The sequence below is a fragment of the Microchirus variegatus genome, assembly GCF_963457635.1.
Source record: "Microchirus variegatus genome assembly, chromosome: 17".
Lineage (NCBI taxonomy): Eukaryota > Metazoa > Chordata > Actinopteri > Pleuronectiformes > Soleidae > Microchirus > Microchirus variegatus.
Window position 1 is genome coordinate 21386149 of NC_139818.1, and position 15467 is coordinate 21401615.

General features: G+C 41.7%; 1 protein-coding gene across 1 annotated transcript in view; it reads left to right on the forward strand.

Moving 5' to 3' along the window:
* Positions 1–15467, forward strand: part of pemt (phosphatidylethanolamine N-methyltransferase) — a 52225-nt gene that overhangs the window by 21023 nt on the left and 15735 nt on the right. The window contains exons 3-5 of the mRNA XM_083903436.1: positions 429–544; positions 6110–6255; positions 12567–12678. Of these exons, the coding sequence (XP_083759562.1) occupies positions 429–544; positions 6110–6255; positions 12567–12678 (374 nt within the window). The remainder of the gene's footprint in view (positions 1–428; positions 545–6109; positions 6256–12566; positions 12679–15467) is intronic.

The following is a 15467-nucleotide window of genomic DNA, read 5'->3' on the forward strand; positions in this document are numbered from 1 at the left end:
TTCTTCTACCTTTCCCCTGCTGAACATATAACAAGTGTTGCCATGGCAACATTTTGTGTCCTTTATGTTTTTTTGCTGCGTTTCATCTGCGCACTTCCCTTGCCCACAGCTGATTGTCAATGGATATGACAATATCGTACAATCGTGTCCTTTTTATTTTTCAGTGTAAGTGATGCAGAGTTTATCAGCTTAAGTGTGTGCATCTCGTGTGTGATAAAATCCAATTATTTTCAAGTAAAGTGGAAGCAAATGGACTAAATGGAGCTGTTGACACCAATTTTAATGATCCAGCTCTTGGACGCAGAGTTAATGTGATATGTGTGTCTGCTGTCTGAGGAATATAAACACACATACCACTCCAAACTAAAAAAAAAAAAAAAGATCACTCAGGAATTATAAATCATCATCGTTTCATGTCGTTTGGCCAGGTGGCGAGGTGGGAACATCGAACGCGGAGGATCTCCAGAGCCTTTGGCAGCCCTTACCTGGCCTGTTACTGCCTGGGATGCGTCATCATTTTGCTCAACGTCTACCGCAGCCACAGGTGAAGCATCACATCTTTCTCCTTCCCAAACTCTCTCCTTTCGCATCATTTTGTGTTTCATGACCTGGGAGCCTCTTCACCTGCCTCGTCTTTCCTCCAACATCAAAGAACGTTTTCTTCTTCTTCTCTAAAGCATATTATTTTCTAGCATCTAAGATTTAGTGCTTAATGGTTTAATTTGTACAACGGAGCAATGTAGGAAAAAAAGGCAACTGAAAGGTAAACAGGAAGTTCCTCAGCTGGAAAACCGGCATGTTGTTTTTTTGCACTTCAAAATAAAAGCACCTGCGATTCCAAGTTTTCAAATGAATGTCAAATGACCGTTAATCGCAGCAGATTATTTCACATTCACGCAAAAATCATCTTATTTTATTATGTTCACTTAACTTCAAGGCAACAATTAATTATACAACTGACGTTTGTTATTTGATGCTATAAAAATGGGATGATTGCATTGCTTTTTTTTTACAGATTACATGAGTTGTGTGAGGTTAGTAGATTAATGATAGGTTAATTTGGGTTAGTCTTGCAAGTAAAGCCAATTATTAAAAAAATCTAAGTACATTTTTTTTGGTTGAAAAATACAATTTTTAATGAAAAAAATTGAAAAAACATTGACAGAATCTGAACGGTTGTATCTGCAGGACCTCAAATGATGCAACAACCACCAGATGGCTGCACTTGTATCCGAGATGTTAAGGGTTAATTTTGGGAAATAATCTTTATATACAGTCACTGACTTTCTGAACTTCTCACTAAATCACATGTCAGTTTTGTTTCCTAGTTTCTGAGCTGAGCATCTTTGCTTATTCGGGTCTTTGGGATAAAGTCAGAATCATCCCGTTAATTTCAGTCCCTTTTTTGCCATCTTCCTTCTCCCGTCTGCTCAGTAAGTGCCGTGTCAGTCCAGCACTGCAATCACACAGCAACCAGTGGAAGCACATGCACTCGCACTGTGGATCACAGCAGCGACAAAACACCTGTCAACCACTCAACCACACATGTACAGTATTGCTAGTTTCCTTCTGCCGCTCTGTGATGTTTGTTGCCGGGCAACAGCGCTTTTGGAACAAGCTGCTTAGCAGCGATAAATTGTCTTTTCCAGTCGTCTTCTTGTGGTTCTGAAAAGGAAAAAAGAAAATGCTGATAAAAGCACGGTAACCTAAAAATAGCGACTGTGCATTTTTCATTCACTTTGACTCTCAAGGAGCAGAAGATGAAGTGAATAATGGTTCAATGATTGAACCGGTGGCTGAGTCATGTTAAAGTCGTTCTTTGACGGAACCTGCGGAGCATTTTGTGAGCGTGTTATTGCACTGAAATCACCAAAGACATTTGGTGATGTCTTGGAAAAATATAGATTGCGTGCTTGGCCATATCTCAGAGGCAGCTTTCACATCCTGTTGTGTAACGTCCTTTCAAGTCCTGAAAGCTTGGGAATAGAATATGTAAGAGACAACTGAGACGGTGAGCCAACGTGCGCAGTGAAATGGCATTTTTCTTGCCATTATTCTTGTTTTTTCAGTGACATGTCAACGCCGCCACCGCCGCTGCTGCTGTGAAAATCTGTTAATTTAAGTCTTAAAAATACACAATCTGGCAAGGCGTCATTGTGCAGCACAGCAGGCTTTAAAGATTTGCTACAGGGCAACACGACACGGAGCAGTGAGGTCCGTTTCTCTGCTCTAAAGTCTGTGAAGCTACTTAACTTGAGACTTATTTGTTATTTGCCATTTTCATTTGTACATAAACGCCATTACAGCATTTCAGTTTTACATAATTGTTGCATTTCCTTGTTCTTGTTTGCATAATTTATGTCTAAATAACTGGGCCTGAAATAAGCGTCCCTTGTTTGAAAGCCCGGCAAGCAGAACACACATTTGTAAAGCTTTGCTAAAAGGAAGTGTGCTACTTAATGACGTAAATAAAGAGCTGTTGAAGGTTTTCTCGTCAGTTTACAAAGTCCTTGCCTTCTGTATTCTGTTTTTTGTTTTTTTTTCCGGTACAACTACATGTGGAAGCAGGAAGGACAAAAAGCTAAAAAGCAAAAACTCTAGGTTGCAGGGACAGTGAATGGCCGAGCTGAAGGGAATTGGGCTTGTAAACCACAGGGTTGCCGGTTTGAATCCCTGTCGGGTCAAGGGTTTTAAGATGATATGTAAACATAATAAAAAAAACAATCCACTAAATATTTTTGGCCCCTTTTTTTTTTTAGCCCCAAATTGTCCCTTAAACAGCATTGGTCAGAAAGTCTGAAACCTATTTTTAGACTTTCCCCAGCAACAAGAAATGCTACTTTCTGATTGGCTGATAGGTCGCTAATTCAAGACAGCTGTGTGAATGAACTAGGCAGAGCAATCTGCCTTCGCATCATCAATGCATAGATTGCTAATTTAGGTGCGGTAAGTTGTATCACTTCTGAGCGTGAGAAATGTCGCGTGGCGATGCTACATGTGCGTTTGACATTTCCACGATTCGATGCTGGCAGGATTAGATCGAACATGGCGCGGGACTGACACGCTAAATAGAAGACCGTTACCATAGCTTATAGCCTGTCGGCCGCAAATTATAGCGTTCTAGGCCGCTACGCTAACATGCGCTAGCTTAAACCCTGAATTTATTGATTGAATAGTGGCAGCTTTAAAGGGAATGACGTCATGGTTCAGCTGCAGCTGATCCAGGAGCTTAGTTACAGCACACTCGCACAGTTTGACACTGTACAGTAAAACGAAGGCAAACAAAAGTGTCCCCAACAGACGAGCTCGACAATTTACCAGCAGAATAATTACCTCACAGGCTTACCATTGTGCTGCTAAATTACCAGGCTAATGGAGTTGTACACTGACTGATTCACTGGCGGGCTAATTAGCGGAGTGATGGCTGTGTCTTTTTATAGCTCCCACCAAATATTTACAGGCACTTTTACAGTCACAAAGAGAATACAGCGTTGTTCTTTTTATCTGCTCTCCACAGTTGACATTTATTAATCAGTCTTAAATCCTTTTTTTAATTTGTCTGGCATTAACACAAAGCCAATTGAGTTGGTGGGGGAGACTGGGATTTACATATTCAGATGATGTAGACGTAGAAATGTCACACTTTCATTGTCCTTGTATTGTACTAATGGATTAAAGCTTAATATTTAATATTTGCCTAAATGCCACCACTAGTGAATAGAAGGCTGCAGTGCTTTCCCCAGTTCCTAGAATCTGAGTCACCGCAGAATAGTCCAAGTTGGGTGACCATGACCTGAGTCCCGTTGTGATTGAGTCAAGATGGACTTCAGTGTTCCAACTCATCATTAAGAACAAGTGACATACAGCAAATGTCACTGTTTGAAAGTTTGTTTATCGTTTCAGTGGAGTCTGATGTAGAATGTTTTGTATGCCAAGTAGGGCTGCGAGTAACCGTTGTTTTTGGAATTGATTAATGGAGTTATTGTTTGGTAAGAACTAGTGCTGTCAAACGTTAATGAAATTCTACCTAAAAACCCCATTATTCAAGAATGAAAACACAGACCTTGCCTCTCACGCTCACCTCATTGCTTGTTGATTGGGAACACTGATGTAAAGCGGCTACACATATAAAAGAGACTTTGTCCGACTCCCACACTGGACTCTCGTCCTCGTCCTTTGTTTACTTCCTTCTCGATTATCCTCATGTGAATTTGCACACTTTTTTTTAATGCTTTTCTAAGGCTTTGACCCTTCGTTCCATTCCTTACAGTCTTATGTGTGCCATCAGATACAGTCGGTCACAGCTTACATAAGAAAATACGCTGACTGGCCAAAAACAACAACAAAAAAAGATGTCACAACTAGGGATATTGGACTTTTTGCTTATATCCAAGGAATGCTTGGGCCGATAACCGATATGATATGGATACATATACATTTATCCCTGTCCCCTGGGTTAGGGTTAGACTGTTGGATTTTCACATTTTCGTCTGCCAACATCTGCACAAGACAATCCAGACTCTTTTCATGTGGAATGACCTACCGAGCGCTACCAGAACAGGGGCGTGTCCTTGTCTGTTGTCAAGAAGCTCTTGAAACCCATCTTCTGTCCTAGCACCTTTACCCCTACCATCTCCTTCTGCACTTGGATCCACCTCGGCACTCTCTCTCGCTATCAGTCCACTGTTCCTATCTATTAAAGTTCTTTCCAAGACTACTCCTATGTAGCTTATTCCCCTCTTGTAAGTCGCTTTGGATAATACAACACAACGATAAATGTGGTTATGAACTTTGAGGTTATGTGAGGACATATCTCGGCCCTCAAAGAATAAAGTCAACACAAATAACCCCCTTTACTGGAGTGGAATGCAACATGAACACTCGACTGAGTGGAAAGGCAAAGTGGCCTTGCAAGGACGTGGAACCCTGCGAAGTACGACCAGGACCTTAGCGTATGTTAGAGTGTAGATTGTGCAACATAAGTTTCTGAAAGAAGGTCATCCTGCATTTTTCTCGTATTACATCAGCGGTGACCCATTGCCCATTATTATAGTACACTCGAATCTCGCCTATTACCTGCCCATATGTCCATTGTCTCCCGCTACTCCTCCCCCCCCTCCCTTTTTTTCCAATCCAGTTCTCAGCAGTGTGTACGGCCTCAGCCAACAAGACCGCTCAGCAGTCGCTCTTTGTGTGTGATGTGGCGCAACGGGCTCCATCACGTTATACCTTTGGCCCTTTCTGACAAAGGAGCGACTGCAGTTAGGACCAGCGCCGCAGACCTCGTAACCCAGTTTTCTCTATTTGACCCCAAACCTACTGTAGGATTAATTTTGGGGCCAGTTCTTTTCTACAGGAAGTGTGTAGTCACACAGTTACACAAAGTTGCTTCCGCCCCCCGTAGCTGTGTGTGTTCCATTCATATCGACCATCTTTTTAACCCTACAGAGACTTCACTTGAATGTACATTACAAACCGTTACGTTTAACATTCTCTTGTTTAACGCTGCAGTATTCACATGCATGTCAAATTAAACTGCTTTAATTAGCTAATTTCTGTCTTGCCATTTAGCTTTATTTAGTTTATTCTAAACATTTGGTTCACATATTCTTTTGTTCACCAGCTATTAGAGCCAACTCCTTGTTCCATGTATCGTATTTACATGTGCAATATGTAAACAAAACTGACACAATCTATATTAATTGAATATTTGAAACCCTTTAGCGAATCAGTTTTGTCTCGCCCCTTTTATTTATTATTCATTAAATCAGTGTTATCAGAAACCCTTAAACCCTCGCCAGGTAAACAGCAATTATTTGGCCTTCAAGAACACAAACAATGATATGTTTTTTTCCCTGAACGTGGGTTTCCTACATTTCTTTTCAGTAGCTTCTCAGATTTTCCTCTCACCTTGAAGCACTTTGAACATCCTCTGTGTTTGTTTCTCGTCTTAGACAGCATGTGCTCTCTCCCGGAGGCTGAGACCTTGCTGTTACCATACGTTGTTGTTACTGTGTAGCTAAGGTCTCGTGCGGACTTGGGACACGGAGTGCGTTCTGTTGACATGTTGGTGGTTAGATAACCGGGGGTTGTGCACTTTTTCCTGCAGCATGACAGTGGCGATGAAGGCCCAGGCCCGGTGGGAAGTGATGGAGAGGACGGAGGTCTTCTACGCGGGTGTTGCTTTCATGGTGTTGGGCACTCTGCTTGTCGTCAGCAGCTTCCTCACTCTGGGATTCACTGGAACTTTCTTAGGTGAGTAATGGAAGTCACGTGAAAGAAGCGTTAAAGCAATACAGTGTACTATTTGGCCCATGTTATTGTATTTTATACAAGTGAGATACATTGTTGAAAACCCCCTGAGCGATAGTGCTACAGGTAGCGTAGCTTGCGTTTTCAGCTCGGCTTATATAATATATATATATATATATTCGGCTGTACTGGAATACAGTGCTTTTTATGCTTTTTGTGCAAGAAAATAATACATTAATTAGCATTTTAGGCGTAATATGACTACCCAGGATAGCATTTATGTTTGTGATAGCCTGGCAGATGCTATTGTCCATCGAGAGGAAATTAACAAAAGCTGGACCCTATGCAAAACGGAATGTATTCTGCGCTTAAAGGTCCACTTATGCGAATGACACATTTTCAGCTGGATGTAGAATATTCGGTCTCTTCTTCGACCACAGAATAGCAGCGAGTCAAGGGGAAAACCGGCCATTGTTTAGCAGCTAACGATCACCTCGTCTGACAGGGCGATCTGAAGAGAAATGGGTTTTTCTGGAGTGATGTGTGACTCAGCGGCACGTGAACACATCAGTGCTCACAGCCACACATGCGAAGTGACACTCGTGTCCTCACTTACCAGACACATATTGTGACATTTGCCTCTGAGACAAACATGTTTTTTTTTGTTTTTTTTCTGTTGTCAGGACAAGTATGATCACAATTTTATGTTGACTTGGGAAAATGCCCATATCTTGTTTCTGGGTCACTTATAGTGAGTCATCTCCAAGAGCCAGACTTGTATCTGGAGCTTCTCCACAGGCTTTGTTCATCACAACATTGTAAATGAACTCAGCCCGTCGCTGTTTCCTCCTGTCGACAGAGGGGGAGGCAGCCGGAGCAGCAGAAGGTGACGGGAGATGGCAGGAGGTGTTGTGCTCATGTATGAGCAAGAGTCTGCTTTATATGCAGAGCTGGTAAAGCAAATGCAAAAGGCTGTTGGTACATCTCACTCTGCAATACTTAAGATCCAGCCACATCCAGTACAATACAACCAGTAGAAGCAGTTCAAGTATAGTTGAAGCAGTTAAAGTCCAGTAGAAGCAGTTAAAGTCCAGTAGAAGCAGTTAAAGTCCAGTAGAAGCGGTTTAAGTCTAATAGAAGCAGTTCAATTCCAGTAGAAGCAGTTCAAGTCTAATAGAAGCAGTTCAAGTCCAGTAGAAGCAGTTCAAGTCTAGAAGAAGCAGTGCAAGTCTAATAGAAGCAGTTCAAGTCCAGTAGAAGCAGTTCAAGTCCAGTAGAAGCAGTTCAAGTCTAATAGAAGCAGTTCAAGTCCAGTAGAAGCAGTTCAAGTCCAGTAGAAGCAGTTCAAGTCCAGTAGAAGTCCAGTAGAAGCAGTTCAAGACCAGTAGAAGCGGTTCAAGTCCAGTAGAAGCAGTTCAAGTCCAGTAGAAGCAGTTCAAGTCCAGTAGAAGTCCAGTAGAAGCAGTTCAAGACCAGTAGAAGCGGTTCAAGTCCAGTAGAAGTCCAGTAGAAGCAGTGCAAGTCAAGAAGAAGCGGTTCAAGTCCAGTAGAAGCGGTTCAAGTCTAGTAGAAGCAGTTCAAGTCCAGTAGAAGCAGTTCAAGTCCAGTAGAAGTCCAGTAGAAGCAGTTCAAGACCAGTAGAAACAGTGAAAGTCCAGGACAAATATGAAGGGTTGTGTCAGACAGGGTATCTGGATACGTAAATGGTAGCAAACGTGAAAGGGAAGGTCTACAAGATGATAGGGAGACCTGCTATGATTCATGGCATGGAGACTTTGGCACTGTCTAACAGACAGGAGGCAGAGCTGGAGGTGGCAGAGCTGAAGATGCTGAGCCTTTCGTTGGACATGACCAGGATAGATCTGAGCAAAAACAACTCAGGATGAATGGTTTGGAAATAAAGTAAGAGAGGTTGAGGTTAAGATTGTTTTGAAGACCAAAAAACAGGAAGACCACAGAGAAGGTTCATGGACTGTGACCCCTAAAGGGAGAAGATGAAAGAAGCAGATGAAGATGAAAGTTCAAAGTAATAATAATAATTATAATAATAACTTCAATTTCTATAGTGCCTTTCATGAAACCCATGGTTGATGTACAAGGAACAGTAGTCGAGAAAACCTCAAAGCAGAACAAAAACAATCACCTGCAGTTCAAGTGTTGCTTCAATATAGATTTCAAAGACTCCAGGTCTCGCTACTGTCTTGTACACAATTCCCTTTCACTTATGCTGCTAGTTAGTTAAAACCTGAAGAAGCCTCTTGGGTGAGAGGTGAATCGTCTTCACCTCACCTCACCTCAACTCAAGTCTAGTCCAGTCTAGTCCAGTCTCCACACACCAACATGTCCAACGTTTACAGAGAAAAGGCAACACATACAGTGTGTCTGAAGCTGCAAAACTAATCAGCGCAAAGAGAAAAGTGAAAGAGTGAAAATCACGCAGCGGGAACCCGGGCTTTAAAAATCAGCAGAAATTGAGACACGGCTTTTAGTCGAGGCACGTGCATGGAAACGAGCGTGTCGCTCCAATTACAAAGGTTATGTAGAAATGATCCTCAGAATCGGAGCACTCGATTACACCACTGCAGAGATAATCATATGCTTTTAGTGATTTATGAGAACGGAGTCTTTCTTTGAGTGATTAAACCCTGTATTTAAAATTGCGTTACACATGATACTGTATGCATAGACACTTACACCTTGTCACATGCTGACTATAGGTTGCAATATATACTCGGACAAAGAAAACAATGGAGATTGTGCTGCTGAGAGTTTGGAGAAGGTGAGTTATTTATTTAAGCAAGGAGGGTTTAAGTTAAGTGTTTAAGTTAAGTGATATGACAGCCTTTTATCAGGGTCTCTGCAGGTTTCAACAAGTCAAATTTAATACTTTTTTAAGACCACCATGAATACAATTTAAGACCCATTTCAAATCCATACTGGCAAAAAAAGTACAAACGACATGAAGGAAAAATGGAGCCACAAATTCGGCTTAGCTGTGGGCTTTCGTGAAGTTTTCTCCGCCGCTATGCTAAGCAACACCGATGCGAGCGCACAGCACACTAGCTAGTGGTGCTCGGTAAATTCTCACCGGGCAGCACAGGTGTTGCCTTCTTTAGTTCCACGTTGTAGTTATTGTTGTTATCGAATTTTCAAAAATAGAAACATTTCAAAGCGAGACTGAAGTTTATGCATGTTTTAAATAAACGTAACGTTAATAGATCTTTAAGACCTTTTTTTGAGATTTTAGGAGAATTTAAGACATTTTAAGACCTTTAATTCAAATTATTGGATTTAAGACTTTTTAAGACCCCGCGGATACCCTGTTTTATGTGAATTTGATTCCTCATATTATGTGTTATATCAATTTTTCACACTATAAGTAGATTTTTAACTAGGAATATTAAATTACTGTTAAAGAGTATAAGAAAATTTGCCTTTTTTGAGTTTCCAACCGTGCTGCACATTCTCACTATCAATTGTAAATTCATCAAATAATTAAAAACAATTTTGGAAAGTTACTAATTATGACAGAAATATCCTGTGCTTCTTAATATTTCTCACACTATTGTCCTCTGTGAGCAATATAGAGAAAACAGCGATGATATCAGCTCAACAAAAAGGTCATTTATTCAACCAGAAATCGTTGAAATCATCAGCTGTGGCATGAGATCATTTCTACATATTTTACTGAATATTTTCAACGTCGCAGTGAAGTGCGGCGTGTGCGTGTGTGTGTGTGTGTGTGTGTGTGTGTGTGTGTGTGTGTGTGTGTGTGTTCCACGTGTTCAATCAGAGTTTCCGTGAGCCTCCGCAAACATAAACACACATAGTGGAGGATATACTCCGTGGGCTTGTTGTGTTGTAATTGGATGCGTCTTATTTCTTCGATATAAATCCTCTTGAGTCACCGTGACCCGATGATTCAAACCGATAATAAAAAAAAAAACACAACACAATCAAATTAAACTTCACAGTCTCCGTAAACGCGTCGGCCGCCCAGATTATGACCACAAACTGACCCACGACACCGCAGTGATGTCAGTCCTTCGACCCGGCAAATCCAGGTTAGTCAATTTCGTAACCAACACCATGACAACATTGATGCAGGACCATAGAAAATAAAATTGTAATAATAATAATAATAATAATAATAATAAAAAAGGGAAGGTTTGAGGTAAAAAATTAGGTTAGCGTATTGTTCTGAAGGCCAGGTTTTTCTATTCAAAACCCCAAAAAACATTTGTTTATATAATCGCTGTTCCCTGCTACACCCGTGGTGTTTTGTGGTTAAATTGTCATACATAATAAAAAAAACGGTTATGTAACTTGGGACATTAGCGGCCTTTTTCAGGCAGAGAACGAGGCCAACACCAGCACCAGCGCATGTAATTCAGCAGGATGCTTTTTCCCTGACGGTGTGTGTGCATGCGAAATGAGTGCGGGTGGGCGAGGGAGGCATTATGGAAAAGGTTTTGAATGTTCATGTCCTTTTTTTTTTTTTTACAAGAAAATGGGTCATGGTGTGTGTATGTGTGGACAGTACCTGGACAGCTTATTACGTAGAAAGCCATAGTACATATGGTAGGTACTGCTCAGATTACAGCAAACTAATGTTTGCGTTCAGCTGCCCCTCCCATTGGTCAAAGACCTTCAAGGAAATACTGATTTTTTTATTTTTTTGGGGGGGGGGGGGGGGGGGAGCTATGGCAGCAAATCAGATCACGTACATCTGTGGAAACAGAAAATATTAATGCATTCGCCATGTTTTGATGGTTTAGTGTCCCTGGTTGGATTTCAAAACACAGTACTATTTTTCTCTGGACGTTTCAGGAGGTAAGGTCAAACTTCTGTTCTTGTCTTCTTTACGTGAAACATAACATTAACCAAGGTTTATTTTTAACCCTTTAACACCGAAGTCTCAAAATGTCTGCCTGGACTTTTTTTTAATTTTTTTGCTTATTTTCACCATTAAAGGGCCATAACTTTCAATACCTGGCAATTATTTACAATTTACTGCATGTCAAAATAGTGTAGTAACAAACAATCTAGTCTAACACCAAATTTAGCGTGTTAAATTTGAAATTTGAACAGTATAAAACATATTTAAACTAACATTTGTTTGCGGTTTTGTCCCAGTGTCCAAAAACAGGCCGAAATTACCGTAATAACCGGACGTTGGCTTTGACTTCTCAGCTTTCACTAACGTTTGGAATTTTTCCAAAATTTGTCGCGCAATTACGCTAACGCAACGTTTCATCTGCTATAGGCTTGGTGTTTTTGTCAAGACGGAGCGGTTTCCTTTCCGTTTGTTCTTTACTTTTTATTATTTTTTTTTAATTTTAACAGCACATGTATATATATGTAGCAACTGGACACACAACATTATACAACATCAACACAACAACAAGTGGAGGAGCTGATTGTTACAAAACCCAGCAAAGGAAGCTAGCAAAACTAGCTAGCAAAACAAGGCTAGCTAAGGCCCTGGTATACTTCCATCTTTGTGTGTATCTTTGGCAAATTTCTCGAAAGAAAATCACATTCACATTCTTTTCTGCTTTTATGTCACCATCTCAAGTGTTATTAGATAATATTATATTATATAATATTACCTGTTTGTGTCGACAGCTCAACTCCAACTCGTAATTGATAGATTTTTGGATGACATTTTATTTTTTTATTACTGTTTTTGTTGTGACTGGCAGCTTGAAAAGCTGGCAGCAAAGCGGAGTTGTGTCACTTCATCATGATCTAATCTAATACACTCATGTTATGATGTTCTTTGTAGTCGCTGAGTTGACGGCAGGTCTCCTAGCAACACTGTTTATCGACCGCAGCCAAAATGCGTCAACAGATGCGTAAAAAAAAACCTTAATATGCTTCTTTTTCTTTTAACTAAAAAATATATAATTATTGTTTTCTTTCTCATTTCTGTGGCTGTAATCTTCCGTCTCTTCCATCACTGCCTTCCCATGTGGTCGTACCGTTGACATCAGTAGCACGAAGGTGACGGAGGTGCAGCGTTGGCAGGACGGTGCCGTGCCAAGCGCTCTCAGTGTGACTTCGGTGTCTGCCGCCGTTCTGCCACAGATGCGTCAAAAGTGATCGCGGAGTGACAAGCGCACATAATATCTGTCAGGTCTCGAGTTTAAAACAAGGCGGCGTGGTCGACGACGGCGGATACCATGGCAACAGTGTGCCTGAGTCTGAGTTTGGCAACGGGGGTTCCTCTCCACCTGAACCTGTGGATGAACTTTGGAACCGTTTCATCCTCGGAGCGCGAACGGTGTCCATGTGTTTTTTTGTTTTTCCAGGTGATTACTTTGGGATCCTGATGGAGGAGAAGGTGACAGGTTTTCCCTTCAACGTCACAGAAAACCCGATGTATTGGGGCAGCACTGCCAACTACCTCGGCCTGGCGCTCACGTAAGTGTGTGTGCGAACTTTTCTGACACAAACACTTATCTTGTAAGGACCAGTTATCCTCATGGAGGCCAAAACCTGCCTATATGTCTGAGGAACTGGTTAAGCTGCGTTGTTTCCGACATGTAAATTAATTTTATCTTCAAATTAAAAACAAAATAGGCACAGAAAAGGCGTAAAAGGTAAAAAGTTTTACGTGTGCCTCGTCTCTATGACAACTGTGAGCGCATCACTCAGAGCCTGGTGTGCATAGTTGCTAGGCGAAGCGCTCCCGGCGGTCGGCAAGTCCTGCCAGCCAACAAAAGCTATTAGCCCTCCATTCTTCCCTCACAGCGAGCGACGTCGTCTTTCTTCCTAATTGCACTCTTGCTCGTTCTTTTTGTTGAGACTAATTTTGCTCTCAGCAGTTGCATCCATGCATCTCTCTCTCTCTGTGTGTGTGTGTGTGTGTGTGTGTGTGTGTGTGTATGTCCTCTGACCCTGGTTCTGTCATTTGAGATACAGCAGCGTCCTCCGCTTCCACCGCTGCTGTCTTCATTCCTTTGTCCGTTTGGCTCAAATCTCCTGTGAACTGAAGCACGCACGCACACACACACACACACACACACACAAAGAATGCTCTTACAAATATAAAACATGCTTTTCCTTCAAGGATATTTGGATAAACCCACCCCCAAACACACACACACACGCACACACACACACACTCACACGAGGTTGCACTGTTCTTCGACGATGCCTCCTCTGCTGATTCGAGTGGAGCTAACTGCTAAGCTAAGTTTTGTTGGTTACTTTGCCGTCTATGGTGTAGAACCACGTACACATACACATTCTCATCTTATTTTTGGTCCAGAAGAATTCAGAATGGGCCCCAGGGTGCCTTCTCCTGGACAATACAGTGATTACTTCAGAAGGTCTGGTGTGTTTCTTGGCTGTATATTGTGCGAATTTAAACAAAAGTCATTAAAATAAGACATTTGGACTTTAGTGACTTTAGTCTGAGGACTGAACTTTAGTTTGCAAAGTTGCTACAGGCATTTTCCAGCATCTTATCTCCCCATTTAAACCTCTGGATAATGCCTGGTGAGCCAGTGTGAGAACACAGCAGGGACACCTGCATGCTCAACTATAGACTGTATATAAAAGAGAGTGAATGTAGTCTTCTGGAAAATAGTAGTCACCAGTTGTGCTTAAAGAAAGCTAAATGTAAGTTTGTGGTAAAAATTAGCTTCGACTTCAACGTTTTCCTGGTCTCACTTGCTTATTTCAGGTCTTCTTCAATAGCACATGATGTAAATGTCAATTATAATCCCCCCTTCAGAGTAAAATAGATGATACAGCGCATAATGGGCGGACACCAGTGTGACTAATAGCAGGTATCGTCGAGGCAGACGCCTGGTTGCAGGTGACAGCTGTGAATTTCTGTCCGCAGGCTTTGCCTCTCACCTGGATGTCCGCAGACGTTCTCCTGCTGAGGCCGTCTCGGAAAAACCTCTTGCTGCGTTTGTCTTACGAAAGCAGTTTGCCAAGTTTCAAATCTCCATACACAAACCAAACCCTTACACCAAGCTCCATCGAAAACATCTCCGTCTCTGTCGAACGTAACTAACTTGAGGAGCTGCCCGTGGGCATCAGCCCACACCGCACATAATCCTGAGAGGCTCTTTTTTTGTGCCAGACAATCTCTCCCACACATTAGACCACTTACTGGCCTCTCTCTGTGACCTGAATGGCAGATTAGCTGACACACATTAGCACACCGCTCTTACACTGACACGGGAACACGAGCCACGCTCATGCTGCTAGAAAAATTAGGTGCAGGGCTGAAATTGCTGCACGACGCACAGTCTTTCTTTTGTACGAAGCACCGCCGCAACATAAAGACTGGCATCTATAAACCGTTGCAGCTGTTCAGTAAAGCGAAAAATCTCTGCTTTGTTTTGCAAGGATTTTTTTCTGTGTCGTAACATTTCTTCATGAAAAGCAGGAGCAGGAGGCGTGGGTTTGCTCGTCTCAGAAATATGAGTTCAATTCGGCCGTGAACCCTGAATCTGCTCTCTGTGGCTTTTACTGAATGACGGAAGACTCATTCACAGTTTACCTCGATCTGCTTTTAATTCAAAAATGTAGGGCCAATTCCTATCTTAACCCTCAAGCTCAACCCTTAATCTTAACTGGCCCTCAAAACCAAGTGTTGAGGGTTATTTTGTCACTTAGAAATGGGACACCCCTTAAATGCAGATACGTCTTCAGACTGTAGGGGGCAGAATAACGCGAAAGCTGCCTCAAGTCTGTCAACTCCAAAAAAGAAGAAGAAGAAGAACACATTTACGTCAGGATTATTCATTACGATCCGTTTGTCAGTCAAGTTATTAGGTTGTCAGTTAGTTATAAGATGATATTCATACAAATACCACAACCACGGACATATTCAGCTGACAGTTACCACAAACCAAGGCTTATTGAAAATGGTAAACTATAGCAAACGATCGATTGTCCGCACCGACCGGCTAAAGATTGTAAAATAAAAATAAATGTTACGCAACAATGACGTCAGTAAACCATAATATGGGCCTACAGTAAGATAATACAATGGTTTTCATCATTTTTATATCTCTATTAACAAAGAAAATACTTCATTTGTAGCGTTCTCGTTTCGCTGTTTTCGACGCCATCTTTGTTTTGTCAAAACACGCAATGCATTCTGGGTAGCCCTTGCTCCCAAGGGTGTTCTCGGAAAATCTCAATGTTGAGGGCGATACAGCCCTTAAACTTGCCCCTCAACTTAATTT